This window comes from Macaca nemestrina, chromosome 15 (assembly GCF_043159975.1).
Source record: "Macaca nemestrina isolate mMacNem1 chromosome 15, mMacNem.hap1, whole genome shotgun sequence".
Lineage (NCBI taxonomy): Eukaryota > Metazoa > Chordata > Mammalia > Primates > Cercopithecidae > Macaca > Macaca nemestrina.
Genome location: NC_092139.1, coordinates 112,998,296 through 113,020,237, shown reverse-complemented (window position 1 = coordinate 113,020,237; position 21,942 = coordinate 112,998,296). Strand labels below are relative to the sequence as shown.

The 21,942-nt window shown below is 51.8% G+C and overlaps 1 protein-coding gene across 2 annotated transcripts; it reads right to left on the bottom strand.

Annotated features, from left to right (window-relative positions):
* Nucleotides 1-419: 419 nt before the first annotated feature.
* LOC105464289 (uroplakin 3A) lies at nt 420-14,607 on the bottom strand. 2 transcript variants are annotated; one of them, XM_071080963.1, is made up of 6 exons: nt 14,524-14,607; nt 12,789-12,944; nt 11,378-11,657; nt 8,439-8,521; nt 2,976-3,108; nt 420-734 (listed from the first exon to the last, which is right to left on the bottom strand). In XM_071080963.1, the coding sequence occupies exons 2-6, from the start codon at nt 12,853-12,855 to the stop codon at nt 575-577; spliced, it is 723 nt and encodes a 240-aa protein (XP_070937064.1). In that variant the 5' UTR covers nt 12,856-12,944; nt 14,524-14,607; the 3' UTR covers nt 420-574. The 2 variants fall into 2 exon arrangements, with proteins under 2 accessions (XP_070937064.1, XP_011710330.1); XM_011712028.2 differs by lacking the exon at nt 14,524-14,607 and adding an exon at nt 13,833-13,949.
* Nucleotides 14,608-21,942: the final 7,335 nt, after the last annotated feature.

The following is a 21,942-nucleotide window of genomic DNA, read 5'->3' as shown; positions in this document are numbered from 1 at the left end:
TAGTAGAGACAGGGTTTCATCATGTTGGTCAGGCTGGTCTTGTACTCCTGACCTCAGGTGATCCACCCACCTCAGACTCCCAAAGTACGGGTATTATAGGCATGAGCCACTGCACCCAGCCTGTCTGTTTTTTGAGACAGTATCTTGCTGTGTTGCCCAGGCTGGAGTGCAATGGCATGATCATAGCTCATTGCAGCCCTGCCCTCCTGGCCTCAAGTGATCCTCCCACTTCAGCCTCCTGAGTCCCTGGGACTACAGGCATGTGCCACTGCCTGGCAACTCACATGCTGTAGCCTTGACTGAAAATTAGTCCCCTGCTCCCACCCACCCTGTAGAGAAACAATCCAAGCCCTCAGTTTGACATTGACTCATTCATTCATACACCTTCTCACTCATTCTTCTGTAAGTAGTTACTGAACTAGAAATCATCGGAAGATTTTATTAAGGGTTTTCCTGCAGTTGGAGGGACAAGCCCTGTTTCACCTTCCCTGAAGTCAGGGTGTGACAACCACCGCTGCAGGGACTGGGGCAAGGCCAGAGAGGAGGATACTGCTGCCCAGGGGTGGCGCTGGGCTCAGTCCTGGAGCTTGCTGGAATATGGCTCAGTCCTGTCCAGCGGCGGCCCCCGGTTCACGGACGTGTAGGAAGACTCTGAGTCCCCCAGTGACTTGGGAACAGCCTCCTGAGTGATCTGGGAGTCGTGAGTCATTTCCCCGTCAGAACTCCCCGTGTCCCTGTCCAAGGGGATGGAGAGACCCAGGATTAGGGGAGCAGAGCAAACCCAAACTCCTTTAGCTGCTTGAGGACCTTCATAGTCAGACATCGCTTTCACAGATGTTGTCTTCGTAGACATGAACTCAATCTACCCATCTTTCTGGAGCACTGACCCTGTGCCAGGCACTGGGAATAAGGAAGAGGTCCACCTTTTGGAACGATGTGAACAACGCATAGGTCTTACTGGAAGCTGGACAATTTGAGGCCATTGTCCCATGTTCCCAAAGAGCTAAGGTTGCAGGGGGAGACTGACTGCAACAATGACCACGCAGCATGGACGAACGCAGGGGGGAGCTGCAGGAAGGCTTCCTGGAGGAGGCGGCAGCTCATGTGGCCCTAACGAAGGAGTGTGGGCTGGGCACAGTGGCTCACATCTGTAATCCCAGCACTTTGGGAGGCCGAGGCAGGTGGATTGCCTGAGGTCAGGAGTTCGATACCAGCCTGGCCAACATGGTGAAATCCTGTCTCTACTAAAAATACAAAAAAAAATAGCTGGGCATGGTGGTGCATGCCTGTAATCCCAGCTACTCAGGAGGCTGAGGCAAGAGAATCGCTTGAACCTGGGAGGCGGAGGTTGCAGTGAGCCGAGATAGCACCATTGCACTCCAGCTTGGGCAACAAGCGCGAAACTCTGTCTCAAAAAAAAAAAAAAAAAAAAAAAGAGGAGTGTTAGGGTAGAGAAAGGCATTCAGGTGTGGGGTCAGCACATGGCAGGCAGGTGTGAAGCATGAAGGGCTGAGGAGTATCTGGAGCAATAGTGCAGATCAGAGTTGGTGCAGCTGGAGCCGGAACAGAGTGGGGGTAGCAGGAGGGATACATGGAAAAGCTGGGCTAAATTCAGATAACGGGCTCTTCAGTGCCAGATTAGGGTACTGCCCAAAAGGAAGGAGGGACATTGCCATGTTCTGACTGCTCCCAGGTGCAGCCAGGCACAGTTTCTGGGAGGCTGATATCATCTATTGTTTTTATTAACTTAAACGTCAGAGTCATTCGTCATTAAATGTCAAAGGTGACACAGCCTGCGACCAGAACCCAGAGTTGAGGACCTAGAACCCGGGACTCGGGACTCCACTGACACCTCTGATTTGTGTCGGCTTTGGATGAGGACTCCAGGTCTCCCGGGGAGTGTACCAGGGTTAGCAGGGTTGTGGGTGGGGAAGACAGGGAAGCCCACAGTCCACCAACCTGATTTGCAAGTTCTCAGCCTCCTCCCTCATTCGATCTCCACCCACACCCACCCCACCTATCTTTTCCTGCCTGGCTGGTTTCCATGGATCCACTTAATTATACTTACTCCAAGAAACTTTTCTATCTGCTCCACCCCTACCCACACTGGGACCTCTCTGGGTCTTCAAAGTCCCCTGGGCCTCCCTGCCTCTCACTGAGAAGGACTCTGCCAATGAGAGTTTGCTCACACTGACCCTGCAGGAAGGCCACCCTGATGCTCCAGGCAGCACCCGCCCTGCCCTCCTCTGGATTCCTACAGTACCTTGGTTTGTCTGCTGCCTGGTCTTCCCAGGGGTTAGTGGATTGTGGGCTCACCTGCTTTCCCCACCCACAGCCCTGCTAACTCTGGTACACCACTCTCATCCAAAGCCGACACAAATCAGAGGTGTCAGTGGAGTCCCGAGTCCCAGGTTCTAGGACCCCAACTCTGGGTTCTGGTCTGCAGGCTGTGTCGCCTTGGGCCACTCTGACCCCCTCTGGGCCTCAGTTTCCCCCTCTGTACTACAAGTGGGTGTATTATAATGACAATGAAAGGAAATACTTGTTGAGTTCCCAGGCGCTGCTCTAGAAACTTTATAGAGATTATTCCACTCAACCTTCACAACTCCGTGAGATGACTAATATTTATTATTTCCATTTTCCAGATGGGGAAACTGAAGAATAGAAGGACAGTAAGCCATATCTAAGGTTGCATAACTCTGAGTGTCAGAGCTAAGATCTGAATTGGCCGTCTGCCCAAAAGCCCAGGTGCTGAGCCCCACCCTTCCCAGCTAAGCAACTTGACTTCGATGGTCCTCCTGCTTTGAAATCCCAGGACTCTGCTCCCTCTTCACCAGACCCCACCCACAGGGCAGAGGGTAGCTTCCTTGCCTTCCGGGCTGTCCCCTGCCTTGGAGGACCCTGCTGCTGAGTCCCTGCAAGCCGAATGTGTCTGGCGTGTCCCTGGGGTCCAGCCCTCCCAGCTGGGTACTTACACGAGGCTGAGGACAATGGCACCAGCAAAACCCACAAGTAGAAAGAAGGGCAGGGAGCCCAGGATGGAAGTGATCACAATCATGCCTCCGCTCCGCCGGCCTGGCCACGTGTCGATCGCCGAGTATGGGGTGACTGTGGTGGGATGCAGCCTGATTACTCCCCAGACACAGCGCCACCCTCAGCCTTCTCCCAGGAGGTGGCAGGTGTCTCCCCCGCCCTGGCTGCCGGGGATCCAGGGATCACCCTGGGACCCAGTGCAGCAACTTCTCTCAGGTTTTAGGCACAATTACCTTGTTTTCCGCACATTCCACTTCCCAACTTTCTTTTGTGTGTTTCTGGCCACTTCCTCTTTTTTTTTTTTTTTTTTTTTGAGACGGAGTTTCGCTCTGTAGCCCAGGCTGGAGTGCAGTGGCCGGATCTCAGCTCACTGCAAGCTCCGCCTCCCGGGTTCACGCCATTCTCCTGCCTCAGCCTCCCGAGTAGCTGGGACTACAGGCGCTGCCACCTTGCCCGGCTAGTTTTTTGTATTTTTTAGTAGAGACGGGGTTTCACTGTGTTAGCCAGGATGATCTCGATCTCCTGACCTCGTGATCCACCCATCTCGGCCTCCCAAAGTGCTGGGATTACAGGCTTGAGCCACTGCGCCCGGCCGACTTCCTCTTTTAACTCTTCTTTTTTTTTTTTTTTTTTTTTTTTTTTTTTGCATTATTTTAGGTTATTGTTTTTGAGACAGAGTCTTGCTCTGTCACCCAGGCATGAGTGCAGTGGTGCCATCCTGGCTCACTGCAGCCTCAAACTCCCAGGCTCAAGCAATCCTCCCACCCCAGCCTCCCAAGTAGCTGGGACTACAGGTGCACGCCACCACACCCATCTAATTTGTTGTACTTTTTTTTTTGTAGAGATGGGTTTCACCATGTTGCCCAGTTTGGTCTTGAACTCTTGGGCTCAAGCAATCCTCCCGCTTTAGCCTCCCAATGTGTTGGGATTACAGGTGTGAGCCACCAGAGCACCCGGGCTTTGTATAATTTTAAATCATAAACTGACTCGAGTCTTCTAGTGAGATGGATGACATATGGATTATAAACAAAGATGAGGCAAAGGGCCCTGGTCTGACGGGGCCAGGTGGACGGTGGCTGTCACTCTTCTGGGGCTGGCGTCGCCCTTTGGAACGATGTGAACAGATGATGTATAGGTCCTACTGCAGCCAGCCACTTGCAGCTACTGTTCCAGGCAGGTTCCCTGGAGACCCCACCCTGGAGATCACTCACTGCGCTCAGGGAGCCTGAGTCCCCAGCCAAGAACATGCAGAATCCAGGCTCAAGACGGGCCCGCCTGGTCCTGAAGTGTATGCTGTCCCCCAGACGGGCCCCGCGGTCCTCCCCCAAGAGAACTGGGCCTTGTGCTTCTGCCTGCGGAAGGAACCCTGCCGTGGAGGCCCTTCAATAATTCTTCTCCCCTCTTCTCAGATGAGGAAACCGAGGTCCATAATGGCTCACACAGCAGTGAGGGGCAGAGGCTGGTCTTGGGCTCAGGACTCTTAGTCCCAAGGGTTCCAAGGCTGTTTCAGTGAAATCACACTGAGTAGGAATGCCACAGGAGGGGCGGGCAGGAGTGAAGATGGGAGGAGTCACCCCAGCCACACACACTGCCGCCCTCACACACCACACACCACACATACCAACTCACACACACACCACACACCACACATACCAACTCACACACACACCACACACCACACACACCAACTCACACACACTGCCACACTCACACACCACACACACCAACTCACACACACACCACACACCACACATACCAACTCACACACACCACACACCACACACCACACATACCAACTCACACACACACCACACACCACACATACCAACTCACACACACCACACACCACACATACCAACTGACACACACACCACACACCACACACACACCACACACCACACACACCAACTCACACACACACCACACACCACACACCACACATACCAACTCACACACACACCACACACCACACATACCAACTCACACACACCACACACCACACATACCAACTCACACACACCACACACCACACACCACACATACCAACTCACACACACACCACACACCACACACACCAACTCACACACACACCACACACCACACACCACACATACCAACTCACACACACACCACACACCACACATACCAACTCACACACACACCACACCACACATACCAACTCACACACACGCCACACACCACACATACCAACTCACACACCATACACCACACATACCAACTCACACACACACAGTCACACTCATGCACCACACACCAACTCAAACCCACACACACACACTGCCACACTCTAACACACCACACAGCACACATACCAACTCACACACACTCTCACACTCACATACCACACAGCAACTCACACACACTCACACTCACACACTACACCACACACCACACACCAACTGAAACACACACACACTGCCACACTCTCACACCACACACACCACACACATAATACACACTCTCACATACACCACACACACACCACATGCACTGTCACACACCACATAGCACACACGTACCACACACCAACTCACGCACCACACACACCACACACCACACACCAATTCACACACACACCACATACCACACATATCACACCACATACCACACAGGCCAACTCACACACACTCACACACACCCCACACACCACACACACCATGTACCACGCATGACACACACCAAATCACACTCATGCACACTCTGGCACACACCATGTACCACACACCATGCACCACACACCACACACCACACATACACGCACACACCACACACCACACACCAGACACATACCACATACCACACACACCATACCACAGACACCAACTCACACCACACACCAACTCACACTCACACACCACATACCACACACATGTACCATGTACCACACACATTCCACACATCACACACATACCACACACACCACACACATCATACACACTCTCACATACACCACACATACCATACATGCTCACACTCCCACACTTTCACACTGACACATGCACTACAGACACCACACATATGCTCATACATACATACCGCACACCACACACACACACCCCACCCACACATATACCACACGTATCACACACCACACACATTCTCAAACTCACACACCACACACTCTCCCATACATACCACACCCCATAAACCACACACACGCATACACCACCCACACCAAACACTCTCACCACACCACACATACTCTCACACTAACCACACACACCCTCATATTCACACACATCCCCACCACACACCACATACACCACCCACACCACACACACACCCCACACCTACACTCACACACCACACCTACTCTCACACTAACCACACATACCACACACAGCCTCATATTCACACACACACCCCCACCACACACCACATATACCAGCAGTCCCCAACCTTTTTGGCACCAGGGATCGGTTTTAGGGAAGACAGGTTTTCTGCAGATGGGAGTGGGCTGGGGGTGGTTTCGGGATGATTCAAGCACATTCCATTTATTGTGCACTTTATTTCTATTATTATTACATTGCCATATATAATAAAATGATTGCACAACTCATCGTCATGTAGGATCAGTGGGAGCCCTGAGCTTGTTTTCCTGCAACTAGACAGTCCCATCCGGAGTGATGGGAGACAGTGACAGATCATCAGGCATTAGATTCTCATGAGCAGCATGCAACCTGATCCCTGGCATGCGCAGTTCACAACACGGTTCACACTCCTGTGACACTCTAATGCCACTGCTGACCTGACAGGAGGCGGAGCTCAGGCAGTAATGCGAGCCACAGGGAGCGGCTGCAAATGCAGATGCTCACCTCCTGCTGTGCGGCCCCATTACTAACAGACCAGGGACTGGTACCGGTCCGTGGCCCAGGGGTTGGGGACCCCTGGTATACGCCACACACTGTCACACTCACCCACACCACATTCCTCACATACTCTCCACACACCACATACCGCACACATTCTCACACTCACACACCACTCACAACACCGTAAACTACATGCACATTATACGGATACCACACACCACACACAACACAAACACACACACACACACACATACCACAACAGGCACAGGCACCCACATACACACACACAAGGCTTTCTACCACCCACTTGTGTGTGACCTCAGGCAACCTTTCGGAGCCCCCCACACCCCTGGGGGGTGCACACGGGCACGGCAGGAGGCTCTGCAGGTAAAATGCACAGCCCCCTGACACCCATCCTGCCAGACAGCCTCGTCTTAGGGGCTAAGGTGTGGCGGGAGGGGGTCTTCAGTTAGGGTATCATTCACTCAAAATTACCATCAGAGTCCCTGGCATGACCCCTGCCGTTCAGCAGACAAGACTCCGTATAAACTTTGGGTCTCTGCGGAGCAAGGAACGGGGCAGGACCCTGGCGTTCCACCCCCAGGACAGCTGCCCAGGTGCTAAGGAGTAGGAGTGCGGGGAGGCGGACTCGTTCCTTGCTGCCTTCACTATCTTAGTTTTAGGCCTTGGAGCCATCTCACCTGGCCACTGGTGCTTGCTGCTATGAGGATTTAGCAAAGGGGCTGGCTAGGACCTAAATGCCGGGTCAGCTCCGCGAGCCTTTGAGGCCAACCCACTGCAAGGGCTGGAGAGATGGAGGGATGGGCCAGCTTTGATCCACTTACACCCATCCGCAGCCCAAATGCCACCAAGGCCTCCACCTTGATCTGTTCCCACGCCTGGCCCTCAAGGATGGAAAGGAGGAAGGAGGAAGTTCCAAGTTTAACGACCCTTTTTTTTTTTTTTTTTGAGACAGAGTCTAGCTCTGTCACCAGGCTGGAGTGCTGTGGCATGATCTTGGCTCATTGCAACCTCCGACTCCCTGGTTCAAGCAATTCTCCTGCCTCAGCCTCCCGAGTAGCTGGGATTATAGGCACGCACCACTACGCCCAGCTGATTTTTGTATTTTTTTTTTTTTGAGATGGAGTCTCACTCTGTCACCCAGGCTGGAATGCAGTGGCGCAATCTCGGCTCACTGCAAGCTCTGCCTCCCGGGTTCACGCTATTCTCCCACCTTAGCCTCCAGAGTAGCTGGAACTACAGGTGCCCCCACCACGCCCGGCTAATTATGTTTTTGTATTTTTAGTAGAGACGGGGTTTCGCCGGGTCAGCTAGGATGGTCTCGATCTCCTGACCTCGTGATCCACCTGCCTCAGCCTCCCAAAGGCTGGGATTACAGGTGTGAGCCACCACGCCTGGCCTGGATCAACGGCTTTGAGGAGCATTTTACTCATCACCGCCTGGCCTGGGAGGCTTTCACAGGAACAGATGAGCCTTGATTCTCACCGCCGTGCCTGGCCCTGCCTTCTCGGGTCCCCTTGAGCATCACCCCCACCACGGCCCACCACTTACGCTGGTTGGTGCGGATGGGGTCCGACCACAGGGTCTGGTCTTCCACCAAGCCCGTAGACATATTGACCAGGACATACTTGAACCTGGAAGGAGATGGAGCCAGGGTGACTTTTACGCTTCCTGTGAGCCCCAGCCACAGGGAGGCGGTGGGAAAACATAGGATGGCCTAGAGGTGGGAGACGGTGGGGGGTTCCTTCCAGGAGATGGAAATATAAACAGCTACTGAGTGGGCTCTGGGCAACAGGACAGTGCTGAGCTTGGCCAATAGGACCCCCTGTACCCTTCCCCAGCTTAGCTGCCACCTCCTCCATCCATGAAGCCTTCAGAGTAGGAAGCCGCTCTTCTAGGTGCTGCCTCTTAGAGCTCCCCTCCATTTCTTTTTTTTTTTTTTTTTTTGAGACGGAGTCTCGCTCTGTCGCCCAGGCTGGAGTGCAGTGGCCGGATCTCAGCTCACTGCAAGCTCCGCCTCCCAGGTTTACGCCATTCTCCTGCCTCAGCCTCCCGAGTAGCTGGGACTACAGGCGCCCGCCACCTCGCCCGGCTATTTTTTTGTATTTTTTAGTAGAGACGGGGTTTCACCGTGTTAGCCAGGATGGTCTCAATCTCCTGACCTTGTGATCTGCCCATCTCGGCCTCCCAAAGTGCTGGGATTACAGGCTTGAGCCACCGCGCCCGGCCCCCTCCATTTCTTTCCTCCATGTAACACACGTGGTATAGTTGCTGAGCACTAATGCATCTATCTTCCTTGCATTTCTGCCTTCCACTACTCCAAGCCTACTCCTTGGCATCACAAAGAAAACTTAAAAAGAAAAAGGCTGAGGCTGGGTGTGGTGGCTTACACCTGTAATCCCAACACTTTGGGAGGCCAAGATGGGCACATCACCTGAGGTCAGGAGTTCGGGACCAGCCTGGCCAACATGGCAAAACCCCGTCTCTACTAAAAATACAAAAATTAGCTGGGCATGGTGACAGGCACCTGTAATCCTAGCTACTCAGGAGGCTGAGGCGGGAGAATCACTTGAACCCAGGAGGCAGAGGTTGCAGTGAGCCAAGATCACACCATTGCACTCCAGCCTGGGTGACAGAGCAAGACTCTGTCTCAAAAAAATATAAATAAATAAAAAATAAAGCAAGAAAGAAAAAAGAAAAAAGCTGAGGCTGGATGCGGTGGCTCACACCTGTAATCCCAACACTTTAGGGGGCCAAGGCCACAGGATCCCTCAGAGACAGAGGGCGCAGGGAGATGAGATTGCATCACTACCCTCTAGCCTGGACACAGAATAAGACCCTGTCTCAAAAAAAAAAAAAAAAAAAAGAAAAGAAAAGAAAAGAAAAAGAAAAAGAAAAAAAAAACTGGAATAATATCCATCATAAACCCTGCTGCCCTTGTACAGGAGGTATATTTTAAGCGCAGAAACCCCACAACAAGTATTACTAATCACAGAAGAAGACTGGGCAATGCAGTACAAAATAGTCACAGCCTACTTAAGGTCTCATACACAGTCACTTTAAAATGATGGATGTTCTGATGACAAAGACATCTACAACCTGTAGCTTAACATGCAAATAAAAATTAAGATCCTTGAAGTCTCACCCAGGCCAGGTGCGAGGGCTCATGCCTGTAAGCCCAGCATTTTGGGAGGCCGAGGCGGGCGGATCACCTGAGGTTGGGAGTTCGAGACCAGCCTGACCAACACGGAGAAACCCTGTCTTTACTAAAAGTACAAAAGTAGCCGGGCATGGTGGCGCATGCCTGTAATCCCAGCTACTTGGGAGACTGAGGCAGGAGAATCTCTTGAACCCAGGAGGCGGAGGTTGTGGTGAGCCAAGATTGCACCATTGCACTCCAGCCTGGGCAACAAGAGCGAAACTCCGTTGAGGCTGCGGATGGCAAGGCTTTGGTAGGGTTTCTGTTCACGCTGGGCCCCAGCTTTCCACTGGGCAACCTTCCCTCTCTGGCACAGTTTCCTTTCCTGTAAGACGAAGGGGTTTGGGTGGGTGACTTCCACACATGTAGATGGGCCAGGGCCAGCTGCATAATTTGTAGGGCCCAGAGCAAAATGAAAATGTGGGCCCTTGTTCAACAATTAAGAATTTCGGCTGGGTGCGGTGGCTCAAGCCTGTAGTCCCAGCACTTTGGGAGGCCGAGACGGGCGGATCACGAGGTCAGGAGATCGAGACCATCCTGGCTAACACGGTGAAACCCCGTCTCTACTAAAAAAAAAAAACAAAACAAAACTAGCCGGGCGAGGTGGCGGACGCCTGTAGTCCCAGCTACTCGGGAGGCTGAGGCAGGAGAATGGGGTAAACCCGGGAGGGTAAACCCGGGAGGTGGAGCTTGCACTGAGCTGAGATCCAGCCACTGCACTCCAGCCTGGGTGACAGAGGGAGACTCCGTCTCAAAAAAAAAAAAAAAAAAAAAAAAAGAATTTCAAGATGGGCCAGGCATGGTGGCTCACGTCCGTAATCCCAGCACTATGGAGGAGGCCAAGGCAGGTGGATCATTTGAGGTCAGGGGTTCGAGACCAGCTTGACCAACATGGTGAAACCCCATCTGTACTAAAAACCCCAAAAATTAGCTGGGCGTGCTGGTATGCACCTGTAATCTTAGCTACTCGGGAGGCTGAGGCAGGAGAATCATGTGAACCTGGGAGGTGGAGGTTGTAGCAAGCTGAGATCGTGCCACTGTACTCCAGCCTGGGAGATGGCAAAACTCCGTCTCAAAAAAAAAAAAAAAAAGAATTCCAAGATGGTAGTTGCAGAACATCAATCCAAGAGGGGCCCCTTCTGAACTTGAGGCTCAGCACAGCCTGCCTGGAACCTGGGATGCACTTAGCATATGAGCTCTCGAGAAATGTGGCTGCTCCTGCTTTGCCCCTGCTTTCCCTTGTCAGGACTGGGGAACTGCCGCTTTCCTGTAGCAGTTTGTTTACACCCACCTGTACTCCGTGGCTGCCGACAGGGGTGGGTTACAGAGGCCCTGGAAGTTGGGGTCCCACAGGCAGGTCCTGTTGGCGCCCACCCTGACCAGGTATGCATTCAGGATCTGTGAGGCCTGGGACACATCCCCAACGGCATCCAGGCTTGGCAGGTCACTGCAGGGGATCAGGTCAAAGGCCATGGCTTTGTAGGGACCTGTCCTCCCACCCTCTGTTTGTAGGAACGTTGAGCCCAGTGGGGTCTTGGCGCTGTCTTGCACTGAGGCATTCCTGGAGCCAGCTGCAGAGGCAGTGCAGGAAGTGAGGCTCCTGGCCACTCCGGCTCAGCAGCACTCACTCAGTTATTCATCAAAAGCCCCGATCATCCTTTCTGCCCCAGCCCTGTGCTGGGCACTGGGGTCACAGGCATGGGGCTAGCTTAGTCTCTGCCCTCCCAGTGCAATGTGGGAGACGGGCAAGGATCACCTCCCTGCTTTGGGCACTGTGTCTGACTCTCGCCTTATCTTGTGACATTCCTGCAACCCCCCATTCCCAACAGACCTTTGTCACTTCATTGCTGAAAGCCCTGGATTTTCTCTTGTGTAAAATGGGAAAGGAGGGTCATATGACCAAGGGAAATAAAGTGGAGGCAGGTCCCAGGTCTCCTCCTTACTAGATGGGTGACTTTGGCCAACTTACTCTACCTCTCCAGACCCTAGTCTTCTATGAAATGGGAGAGAAATTCCTCACAGTGCCCAGAGATCAGGCACTTTAGTTTATAGTCAATAAAGACGTGCTGAAAGAAGAAAATGATGGCCCTGAACGAGCTGTTGTAAATGACTGGCAGCTAGAAATGCAAGAGTTGATGTTGGCTTGTCTCAGAAGCTCAGGATCCCCTCCAGGGAAGGGATCAGGGCTGGGCCAGAGCAGCAGGTCCAAATCCATGGTTTTGCCTCAAAAACACCAATCTCGAGCCGCCTTGCGAAGCCTCAGGAAGGACCTTGGGCTTGGGGACTAGAGAGATCAGGATTCACTCTCCAGCTCTGGGAGCTCCAGGCGGCTTATTCCACCTCTCTGAGCCTTGATTCCGTGCTCTGTAATGGGGATTGGTAATAGCTGCCTTACAAGCTGGTTGTAGATATTAGCTCTACAGTGTGCAAAGTGCCCGGTATGGTGTAGGTCCTCAGTGATTGCTGGTATTATTACTTCCCTCACTAACTGGATGTCCCTGCAGAGCAAGGACAGGTCTGTGACTGCAGCACCCAGCCAAGGGCTGGCCCGGAGTGGAAGCCAGGGCATGCTAATAAAGAGCGTGGGTAGTTTAATGAAACGACTATAGGCGTGGAGGGTTCCTCTACCTGCCTCCTTCCCTCCTCCCTGCAGACAGGTCAAAGCCCCTTTTGGAGTAGCCAGAGGGAAGCAGGACCCTTACCTGAGTCAACCAGGACGTACAGGTAGACCTGGTGGGTGCCAGTGAGGGCCTCTGAGCTGTCAAACATGCAGAGAGGCTTTTCCAAGGCCACAGTGGTAAGTGTGGGGTTGTTGGTGGCGAAGGTCACACTGGCCAGTTGGGGCTGCAGGTTCACAGCTGGAGGAGGCAGTGAGGATGGGAACTCACCCCCGGCAGAACTGTCCACACCCACTCTGCTTGCAGTTACTGACCACCTGCCGTGTGCCAGGCCCTGGGCTTCACCCACCCCTGGGCCACCGCATAACCTGTCTCAGACACTGCCCCCTGCCCAGTCATCCTGCTCAGAAATGGGGCAGTGGGGCCAAACTGCTGCCTTCTCTCCCTGCTGCAGACACTTAGTTGCCAAGAACTCCATTGCCCCTCCGAAGCATCTCTCCGCCCCATGGGCCCAGCCCTCCTCCATCCCAACTTCCTCACCTGGACCCTAGTAACACCTTCCCCACCACATGCAAATCTGGCTGTCTCGTTCTCCTGCTATGGCCCTTCCATGGTCCCCCAGCGCCCCCTGACGAAGTCCAGCCTCTCTGGAAAGGCAGGGAGGTCCTGAAGTTCTGGGCTTTGCTTTTCTGGGTCTCCAGCCTCACCCCTTCCTCCACAGGCTCCCCTTATCCCACACTCCAGCCGGTCCCAAGGACTGGCAATTCCCAGGACAGCCAAATGCTGTCTCCCACCTCCATGACCTTGCCCATGTGCTTTCCTCGGCGGAAATATCTCTCTATCTGCCCCCTTCCAGGCGTCACCATGGGTCCGGGGCTAGTCCCTTCTCTGCCCTCCCGCAGCCCCCCTGCATGTTGCTCTCTTGCAACACACATCGCAGGGCTGCAGCCATCCGTGAGCCCTCGGATTCCCACCAGAGGACGCACGTAAACGTTGGCTAGCACTATTATTCATAATAGTAGTATCTGGGTCCCCAGCGCCAGGAATCAGGGTCCAGGCGGCGGGTGCCCCAGGACACAGTTGCCCCCTTTCTCTGAGCTCAGCCTCCTCCTGCCCTTCCCTGCCTACCCGAGCCGAACCGCAGGCAGCCAAGGGCCAGCAGGGCCCAGAGCGGAGGCATCGCCCGGGAGGAGCCGCCAGAGCGCGGGGCTGGAGGTCCAGCGGGCGGGCGCGGACACCTGACCTCTCCCTGCCAGCGCACCTGGCAGCCCTGGCCCCTCGGCACGCCCCGCCCCCGCCCGGGCCGGCCAATCCGCGGCCTCCTCGCGCGCTATTTACATACGCCCTGCCCGGGGCTTCCCCGACTAGTGCGCGGTGCCCCAGGGCGCAATCCCACCAGGCAGGACCTTCCCGAGCCTGCATCAAAGCGCCTACTGTGTACCCAGGCCAGGGCAGCCCTTCCACAGCGTCTCTCACCAATGAGACCTTGGGGGTAAGTTACTCTCACTTGGAGCTTCAGTTTCCATACTGTAAAATGACGCTAATTCCTACAACTATTTACGGAGGCTCTATTTCGTGTCAAACACTCACTGGGCTCTTGTGAAACAAAATGGGTTGACCAGTAAAGGTGATAACCTGGAAAACGAAGTCCAGGCCTGGGAGCTGTCCAGAGACCCAGGTATGACCCCTTCGGTTCACAGGCACAAGCCAAGGCCCAGGAGGGCGGGGGGGGGGGGGGGGGGGGGGGAGGGGGCGGGGAGGATGGAGGGTGCAGGGGAGGTATTGGAGCGTGGTCAGGGGCACGGGGACAGGGACTCACCCCCTGGCCGCTCTTGGACTCCTGGAAACCCCGAGGCTGGTGGAACCTAGGAGTCCTGCGCTCAGCCCGGGGCTGCCTCCAAAGGGATGGAGCGCTGTGTTAATGCCTACCTCTTAAAGGGGTGTTTGAAAATTGTGACGGACGCCTCACCTGGGCTGCGTGGTTCCTTCCATCACAAGAACCTGTGCACATCTCTGGATGCACCTTAAATCAATTTTACATTTAAGAAATAAAAACAAGTCAACAAGGATAAGAGGAAAAAACAACAGAAGCGGGGCAAGGAGGTTCATGCCTGTAATCCTAGCACGTTGATAGGCCGAGGCGGGTGGATCACGAGGTCAGGAGATCGAGACCATCCTGGCTAACATGGTGAAACCCCGTCTCCATTAAAAATACAAAAAATTAGCTGGGCGTGGTGGCGGGCACCTGTAGTCCCAGCCACTCCGGAGGCTGAGGCAGGAGAATGGCGTGAACCCGGGGGCGGAGCTTGCAGTGAGCCGAGATCGCGCCACTGCAATCCGGCCTGGGAGAAAGATCGAGACTCCGTCTCAAAAAGAAAAATAAATAAATAAATAAATAAAAGTAAGTCAACAAGGATAGGAGAAAAACCAACAGAAGCAGGGTAAGGACGCTCATGCCTGTAATCCCAACATTTTGGGAGGTCAAGGTGGGAGGATCCCTTGAGGTCAGGAGCTAGAGACCATCCTGGGCAACATAGTGAGACCCAATGTCTACCAAAAAAAAAAAAAAAATAGCTCAGCCTAGTGGGGCATGCCTGTAGTCCCAGGATTGCTTGAGCCCAGGAGGTCGAGGCTACAGTGAACTATGATCATGCCACTTTGAGCTGTGATTAAAGCTGTGATAACAGAGCCAGACCCTGTCTCTTAGAAAAAGGATAAAGAAAATCAACAGAAACTAATTAATCTCTGTATGATGTTGATGACTTAACCCCACTTGCAAAAAAGAATAAAATGATCTGAGTAACTACGGAGCTGGGTTATCCAGCGGTACCTCCTTAGTGGAGTACACTGTAAGAACTGTGACAGAACCCCAAACCTCACTAGTGAGTTTGTTATTGGCTGTGGGGAGGGTGGAGCCATTCTGAAATAACTTTGGGTTATCCTAGGATTGGTGGTACCAGCACCCATATTCTCACTGTAGGATGAGGGAGATTTGGAATTTGGAATGGAGGAAGCACATGGGGTCAGTGTGTCCCCTTACTGAGGACATTCCATTTCATCATTTGGTAGAGTTGGCATCTCTGGATTAATGTATGTCTTGTTCCCTAAAAATCTTTTTTTTTTTTTTGAGACGAAATCTCGCTCTGTCACCCAGGATGGAGTGCAGTGGCGCGATCTCGGCTCACTGCAAGCTCCACCTCCCGCGTTCAAGCCATTCTCCTGCCTCAGCCTCTCAAGTAGCTGGGACTACAGGCACTGGCTACCACACCCGGCTGACTTTTTGTATTTTTTTAGTAGAGACAGGGTTTCACCATGTTAGCCAGGATGGTCTCGATTTCCTGAGCTGGTGATCCGCCCGCCTCGGTCTCCCAAAGTGCTGGAATTACAGGCGTGAGCCACCGCATCTGGCCCTTGTTCCCTAAAAATCTTTCCCCAGCCGGACATGGTGGCTCACGCTTGTAATCTAAGCACTTTGGGAGGCTGAGGTGTGCAGATCACGCGGTCAGGAGTTCGAAACCAGCCTGGCCAACATAGTGAAACCACTTCTCTACTTAAAAAAAAAAAATCTAGCTGGGTGTGGTGGCGGGCACTTGTAGTCCCAGCTATTTGGACATCCATGTCCTGCCTAAAAGGTTTAACTTGAATCTCATCAATAGGAAACCATCAGATAGTTCTCAGCCTTTTGTTTTGCTTTGCTTCTGTCTTTCATGATGTGGACATTTGCAAAGCATCCAGGCCAGCTGGTTTGCAGAAAGTCCCTCCATATGGATCTGTCTGATGGTTTCCTATTGATGAGATTCAAGTTAAACCTTCTGGGCAGGACGTGGTCTCGATGGTGAGTTTTAATCAGTGCTACTTGGGAGACTGAGGCAGGGGAATCGCTTGAACCCAGGAGGTGGAAGTTGCAGTGAGTTGAGATCGTGCCACGCCACTGTACTCCAGCCTGGGTGACAGAGTGAGACTCCGTCTCAAAAAAAAAAAAAAAAAAAGCAAGCTGAATGTATGACTTCCATTATTTATTTTGTGCTCAAATATTCCCAGGCCTGGCTGTTGGCAGCTCCTTCCAGCAGCTCTGTGCTAGCGGCTTTCATGCTCCCACCATTCTTTGAGCACCTCTTTACTTTCTGGCACAATAAAATGTCCCGGGCTCCTCTTGATGTTCCCTGTCCCAGCTCTGGAGTCAGCCATCTCTCCAACGGGCACTGGTGCCTTTCACTGGGGACTGGAGTTTAGAATCTAACAGTGGCAAGGTGCTGCTTCTTGCAACTGAGTATTACTGCTTCTAGGTCTGTCTCAGTGGACCTAGGGGTTTTTTTTTTCTTTTTCTTCTTTCTTCTCTTTCTTTCTCTTTTTTTTTTCTTTCTCTTTTTTCTTTCTTTGCCCTTCCTTCCTTTTTTTTTTTTTTTTTTTTTTTTTTTTTTTTTTTGAGACAGTTTTGCTCTATTGCCCAGGCTGGAGTATAATGAGGTGATCTCAGCTCACTGCAGCCTCCACCTCCTGGGTTCAAGAGATTCTCCTGCCTCAGCCACCCACCTGAGTAACTGGAACTACAGGTGCATGCCACCATGCCCGGCTAATTTTTTTGTATTTTTAGTAGCGACAGGTTTTTGCCCTGTGGCCAGGCTGGTCTTGAACTCCTGATCTCAAGTGATCCACCTGCCTCAGCCTCCCAAAGTGCTGGGATTACAGGCGTGAGCTACTGTGCCTGGCCAGCCTTTTTCTTTTCTTTTTTTTTTTTTTTTACTTAAAAATCTTTTCAGTAATTCATTTTTTTCCATAACTAATTACAAATAACAAAACACCAGCATTTTCCTTCCTCCATTCCAAATCTCCCTCATCCTACAGTGAGAATCTGGGTGCTAGTACCACCAATCCTAGGATAACCCAAAGTTGCTTCAGAATGGCTCCGCCCTCTCCACCACCAATAACAAACTCACTAGTGAGGTTTAGGGTTCTGTCACAGGCCTCCCAGTTCTTAGAGTGTACTCCACTAAGGAGGTGCCGCTGCATAACCCAGCTCCGTAGTTACTCAGATCGTTTTATTCTTTTTTGCAAGTAGGGTTAAGTCATCAACGTCATACAGAGATTAATTAGTTTCTGTTGATTTTCTTTATCCTTTTTCTAAGAGACAGGGTCTGGCTCTGTTATCACAGCTTTAATCACAGCTCAAAGTGGCATGATCATAGTTCACTGTAGCCTCGACCTCCTGGGCTCAAGCAATCCTGGGACTACAGGCATGCCCCACTAGGCTGAGCTAAGTTTTTGTTTGTTTGTTTTTTGGGTTTTTTTTGAGACAGATTCTCGCTCTGTCCCTCAGGCTGGAGTGCAGTGGCGCAATCTCGGCTCACTGGGGTTTCACCATGTTCAGCAGGATAGTCTTGAACTCCTGACCTTGTGATCCACCCACCTCAGCCTCCCAAAGTGCTGGCATTACAGGCGTGAGCCACCATGCCCAGCCCTAATTTTTTTTTTTGGTAGAAATGGGGTCTCACTATGTTGCCCAGTATGGTCTCTAGCTCCTGGCCTCAAGGGATCCTCCCAGCTTGCATGTGGATAAAGTGTCATGATACCTGAAACTAACACATATATGAGATTTGAGAGAAAAAGAGATAAAGCAAATTTAGTGTCGTGTTAGCAATTGGTAAATAAATACGGATACTTACTGTAGTGTTCTTGAAATGTTTCTGTAGGTTTGACATTTTTCAAAGTAAAAATGTTGGGGAAGAGAGTCTGTTCTCTGCCACAAATGCACTGTTCCCCTCTTTGGGGGTCGGTTTACCTTCTAGAAAATGGGGAGGGAGTTTGATCACATCTCAGTCCTGACATGCAGAGAGCGAATGATCATATCCTTATCTTCAACACACAGAAAATGTCCCAGAGGTAAGGAACTCTTGAACAGGGCTGCGGTTTTCTTCCAAGAATTTTTATAGACTGACATTTCTTGTTCAGCAATTGTTTGTGAACCCGGTTGTGAACCTGCAGTTTATCAGAGACCAGGAGGGTTGATTTTTTTTTTTTTTTTTTTTTTGAGATGGAGTCTTGTTCTGTCGCCCAGGCTGGAGTGCAGTGGCATGATCTCAGCTCACTGCAACCTTCGCCTCCCAGGTTCAAGCCATTCTCCTGCCTCAGCCTCCCAAGTAGCTGGGATTACAGGCATGCACCACCACACCTGGCTAATTTTTGTATTTTTAGTAGAGACAGGGTTTTACCATGTTGTCCAGGCTGGTCTCGAACTTCTGCCCTCAAGTGATCCACGCCTCAGCCTCCCAAAGTACAGGGATTACAAGTGTGAGCCACCACACCCGGCCTCAGCAGGGTTGATCTCAAGGCACAGCCCAGAATCACTTGTGAGAGGAAGGAGGCCTAGGAACTTGTTTTCTCCAAGACACTACAGTTTCTTATTTAAAAACAAAAACAAAAACAAAAACAAACCCAAAAAGCAAAAATTCCTCTTGTCTCTTGCCTTGCCCAAATATAGAGAGAACATTTGAAGGAAAATGTTAAAACAATAATCTGCAAAGGCCCAAAACATGTTCTGGATAGAAAAAAATCTTAGATTTATAAACAAATGTCTACTTCAAAGATTGCTGACTTTTGTCTGGCTCATTCTGAAGAGGGGGAAGTACAGGAAAAATGACTCATTGTGAGAAATTCACTTGGGAGAGACCATTGCTGGTGTCAGTGGAGGGGAAACAGGAGAAAAAGGGGGCCTGACACTTGCCAGTGTCCCTTGCTGCTCCACGTGCACTTTCCTGTTTGTTTATTTCTTTTTTCTTTTTCTTTTTTTTTTTTAAATTTTTTATTTTGAGACAGGATCTCTCTGCATTGCCCAGGCTGGAGTGCAGTGGCACGATCCCTGGTCACTGCAGCCTCGACCTCCCTGGGCTCAAGCGATCGTCCCACCTCAGCCTTTCTAGTAGCTGGGACTACAGGCAGGGGCGACCACAGCCAGTTAATTTTTGTATTTTTATAGAGGTGGAATTTCACCATGTTTTCCAGGCTAGTCTGAAACTCCTAGGCTCAACTGATCCTCCTGCACTGGCCTCCAAAGTGCTAGGATTACAGGCATGAGCCACTGTGCCCAGCCCAAAGTTAAAAAAAAATTTTTTTTAATGTTTCCTTTTTGATCAGGCCACTTCTAGAGCACTCAGCTTCAGTCTGACTTGAGGTCATTTATATATCTAGATCCATCAGACCATCCTTCTGAACCCTGGCCTGGAGCACATGTTTGTCCGAGGCCGGAGAAGCAGGAAGTTTTGCGACGTGAAAGGTTAAGCAAAGCCCAGCCCTTCACAGACCTCCTTTGAATCTGAAGCATGGGGAATTTATGGGCTGGAAATTCTTGACCCAGAAATGTCTCTCTAAACACTGAAGAGGTTGGTTTCCATGACTCCTTTCTTTAGAAGTCAAAGAAGTTGCAGGAATCCCACCGCAACAAGTGCTGGCTTTCAGTGTGGAGGCTCTGTCCCAGGTCTGCAGAAGCCAAGCTTTTCAGTGCTTTGAGATTCAGTCACTGTATTTATTTATTTGGAGATGGAGTCTCACTCTGTTGCCCAGGCTGAAGTACAGTGGGGCGATCTCGACTCACTGCAGCCTCTGTCTTTCGGGTTCAAGCGATTCTCCTGCCTCAGCCCCTGGCGTAGCTGGGGTTACAGGCGCGTGCCACCACACCCAGCCGGTTTTTGTATTTTTTTTTTTTTTTTTTTTTTTAGTAGAGATGGGGTTTTACCATGTTGGCCAGACTGGTCTCGAACTCCTGACCTCAGGTGATCCACCCGCCTCAGCCTCCCAAAGTGCTGGGATTACAGGTGTGAACCATTGTGCCCGACCAGAGATTCAGTCACTTTAAAACAACAAGAAACCAAAACCCCAGTGAAGAAACCCAAGTCCCCGCCTGGTGCTCACCCGTCTATCCTCGCTCTGTGATGAGGATGCTCACTTTGCTCTAAGGGGCCCCCACCTGTCTCCCAAGCTCCAGACCCACATTTCCAGCTGCCTGTCCTGCCAGGACTCTCTGAAGAGCTGTGTTCAGCCCTGGCTCTGATTCTCATTGCCGTGGTCCTTACCTTCGGTTTCTTTTTCAGGAAGATGGGGATACTCCAGGGGCCCCCTTGCAGAAGGGTGGGATGAAGTGCGGTCGTGGGTGTGAATGTGCCCTGTGACTGGGGTGGTGGGCAGCGGCAGGGTCCCCCACAGTCCCTAGGTGTCACCCCCCGCCCTGGGCTCTGTTGGGCTAGTCTTGTCTCCTCCGGGCCATCTCTTTCCTTTCAGGCCCCTCTCACATAGAATCCAAACTTACTCAACAGGTGTTTGTTGCGTGCCTACTGTGTGCTGGGCACACGGCTCTTCCCAGTGACTCTGAAACCCACCTCTTCCATTCTGATGCTGCCACTGCTGCCTGGCATGGTGCATTCGTGTTCTAGGGTTGCTGTAATGAGTAAGGCAGACGGGGCAGCTTACACAGAAATTCACGTTCTCAGTTCCAGAGACTGGAAGTCTAAGATCAAGATGCTGGCTAATCAAGGTCAAGGGTTCTTTCTGAGCCCTCTCTTCCTGGCTTGCAGATGGCAGTCTTCTCCCTATGTCCTCACGTGGGCTTTCCTGTGTGTGTGTGTGTGTGTATGTGTCCTAATCTCCTTTTGTGTGTGTGTATGTGTGTGTGTGTGTTAAGAGACAGGGTCTCTCTCTGTTGCCCAGGCTGGAGTCCAGTGGCACGATCATAGCTCACTGCAGCCTCCCGCTTCTGGGCTCAAGTGATCCTCCTGTCTCAGTCTCCCAGATAGCTTGGATCACAGGCATGTGTCACCATATGTGGCTTTTTTTTTTTTTTTTCTCTTGAGACAGAGTCTTACTCTGTCACCAGGCTGGAATGCAGTGGCATGATCTTGGCTCACTGCAACCTCCACCTCCTGGGTTCAAGCAATTCTCTGCCTCAGCCTCCTGAGTATCTGGGATTACAGGTGCCCACCACCAAGCCCGACTAATTTTTTTTTTTTTAGTAGAGACAGGGTTTTACCACTTGGCCAGGCTGGTCTTGAACTCCTGACCTCGTCGTCCACCTGCCCCAGCCTCCCAAAGTGCTGGGATTACAGGTGTGAGCCACTGCACCTGGCCGCCACCTGGCTTATTTTTAAATTTTTTTCTAGAGACAGGATCTCACTTTGTTTCCCAGGCTGGTCTTGAACTTCTGACCTCACGCAATCCCCCTACCTCAGTCTCCCAAAGTGCTAGGATTACA

Coding starts and splice junctions, on each gene's coding strand:
- LOC105464289 (XM_011712028.2), bottom strand. CDS start 13,884: ATGCCTCCGCTCTGGGCCCTGCTGGCCCTTGGCTGCCTGCGGTTCGGC. Junction 11,658..12,788: donor GTACGTCCTGGTTGACTCAG/GTAAGGGTCCTG, acceptor CTGCCTCTGCAG/CTGGCTCCAGGAATGCCTCA. Junction 735..2,975: donor GCCATTGTCCTCAGCCTCGT/GTAAGTACCCAG, acceptor CCCCTTGGACAG/GGACACGGGGAGTTCTGACG.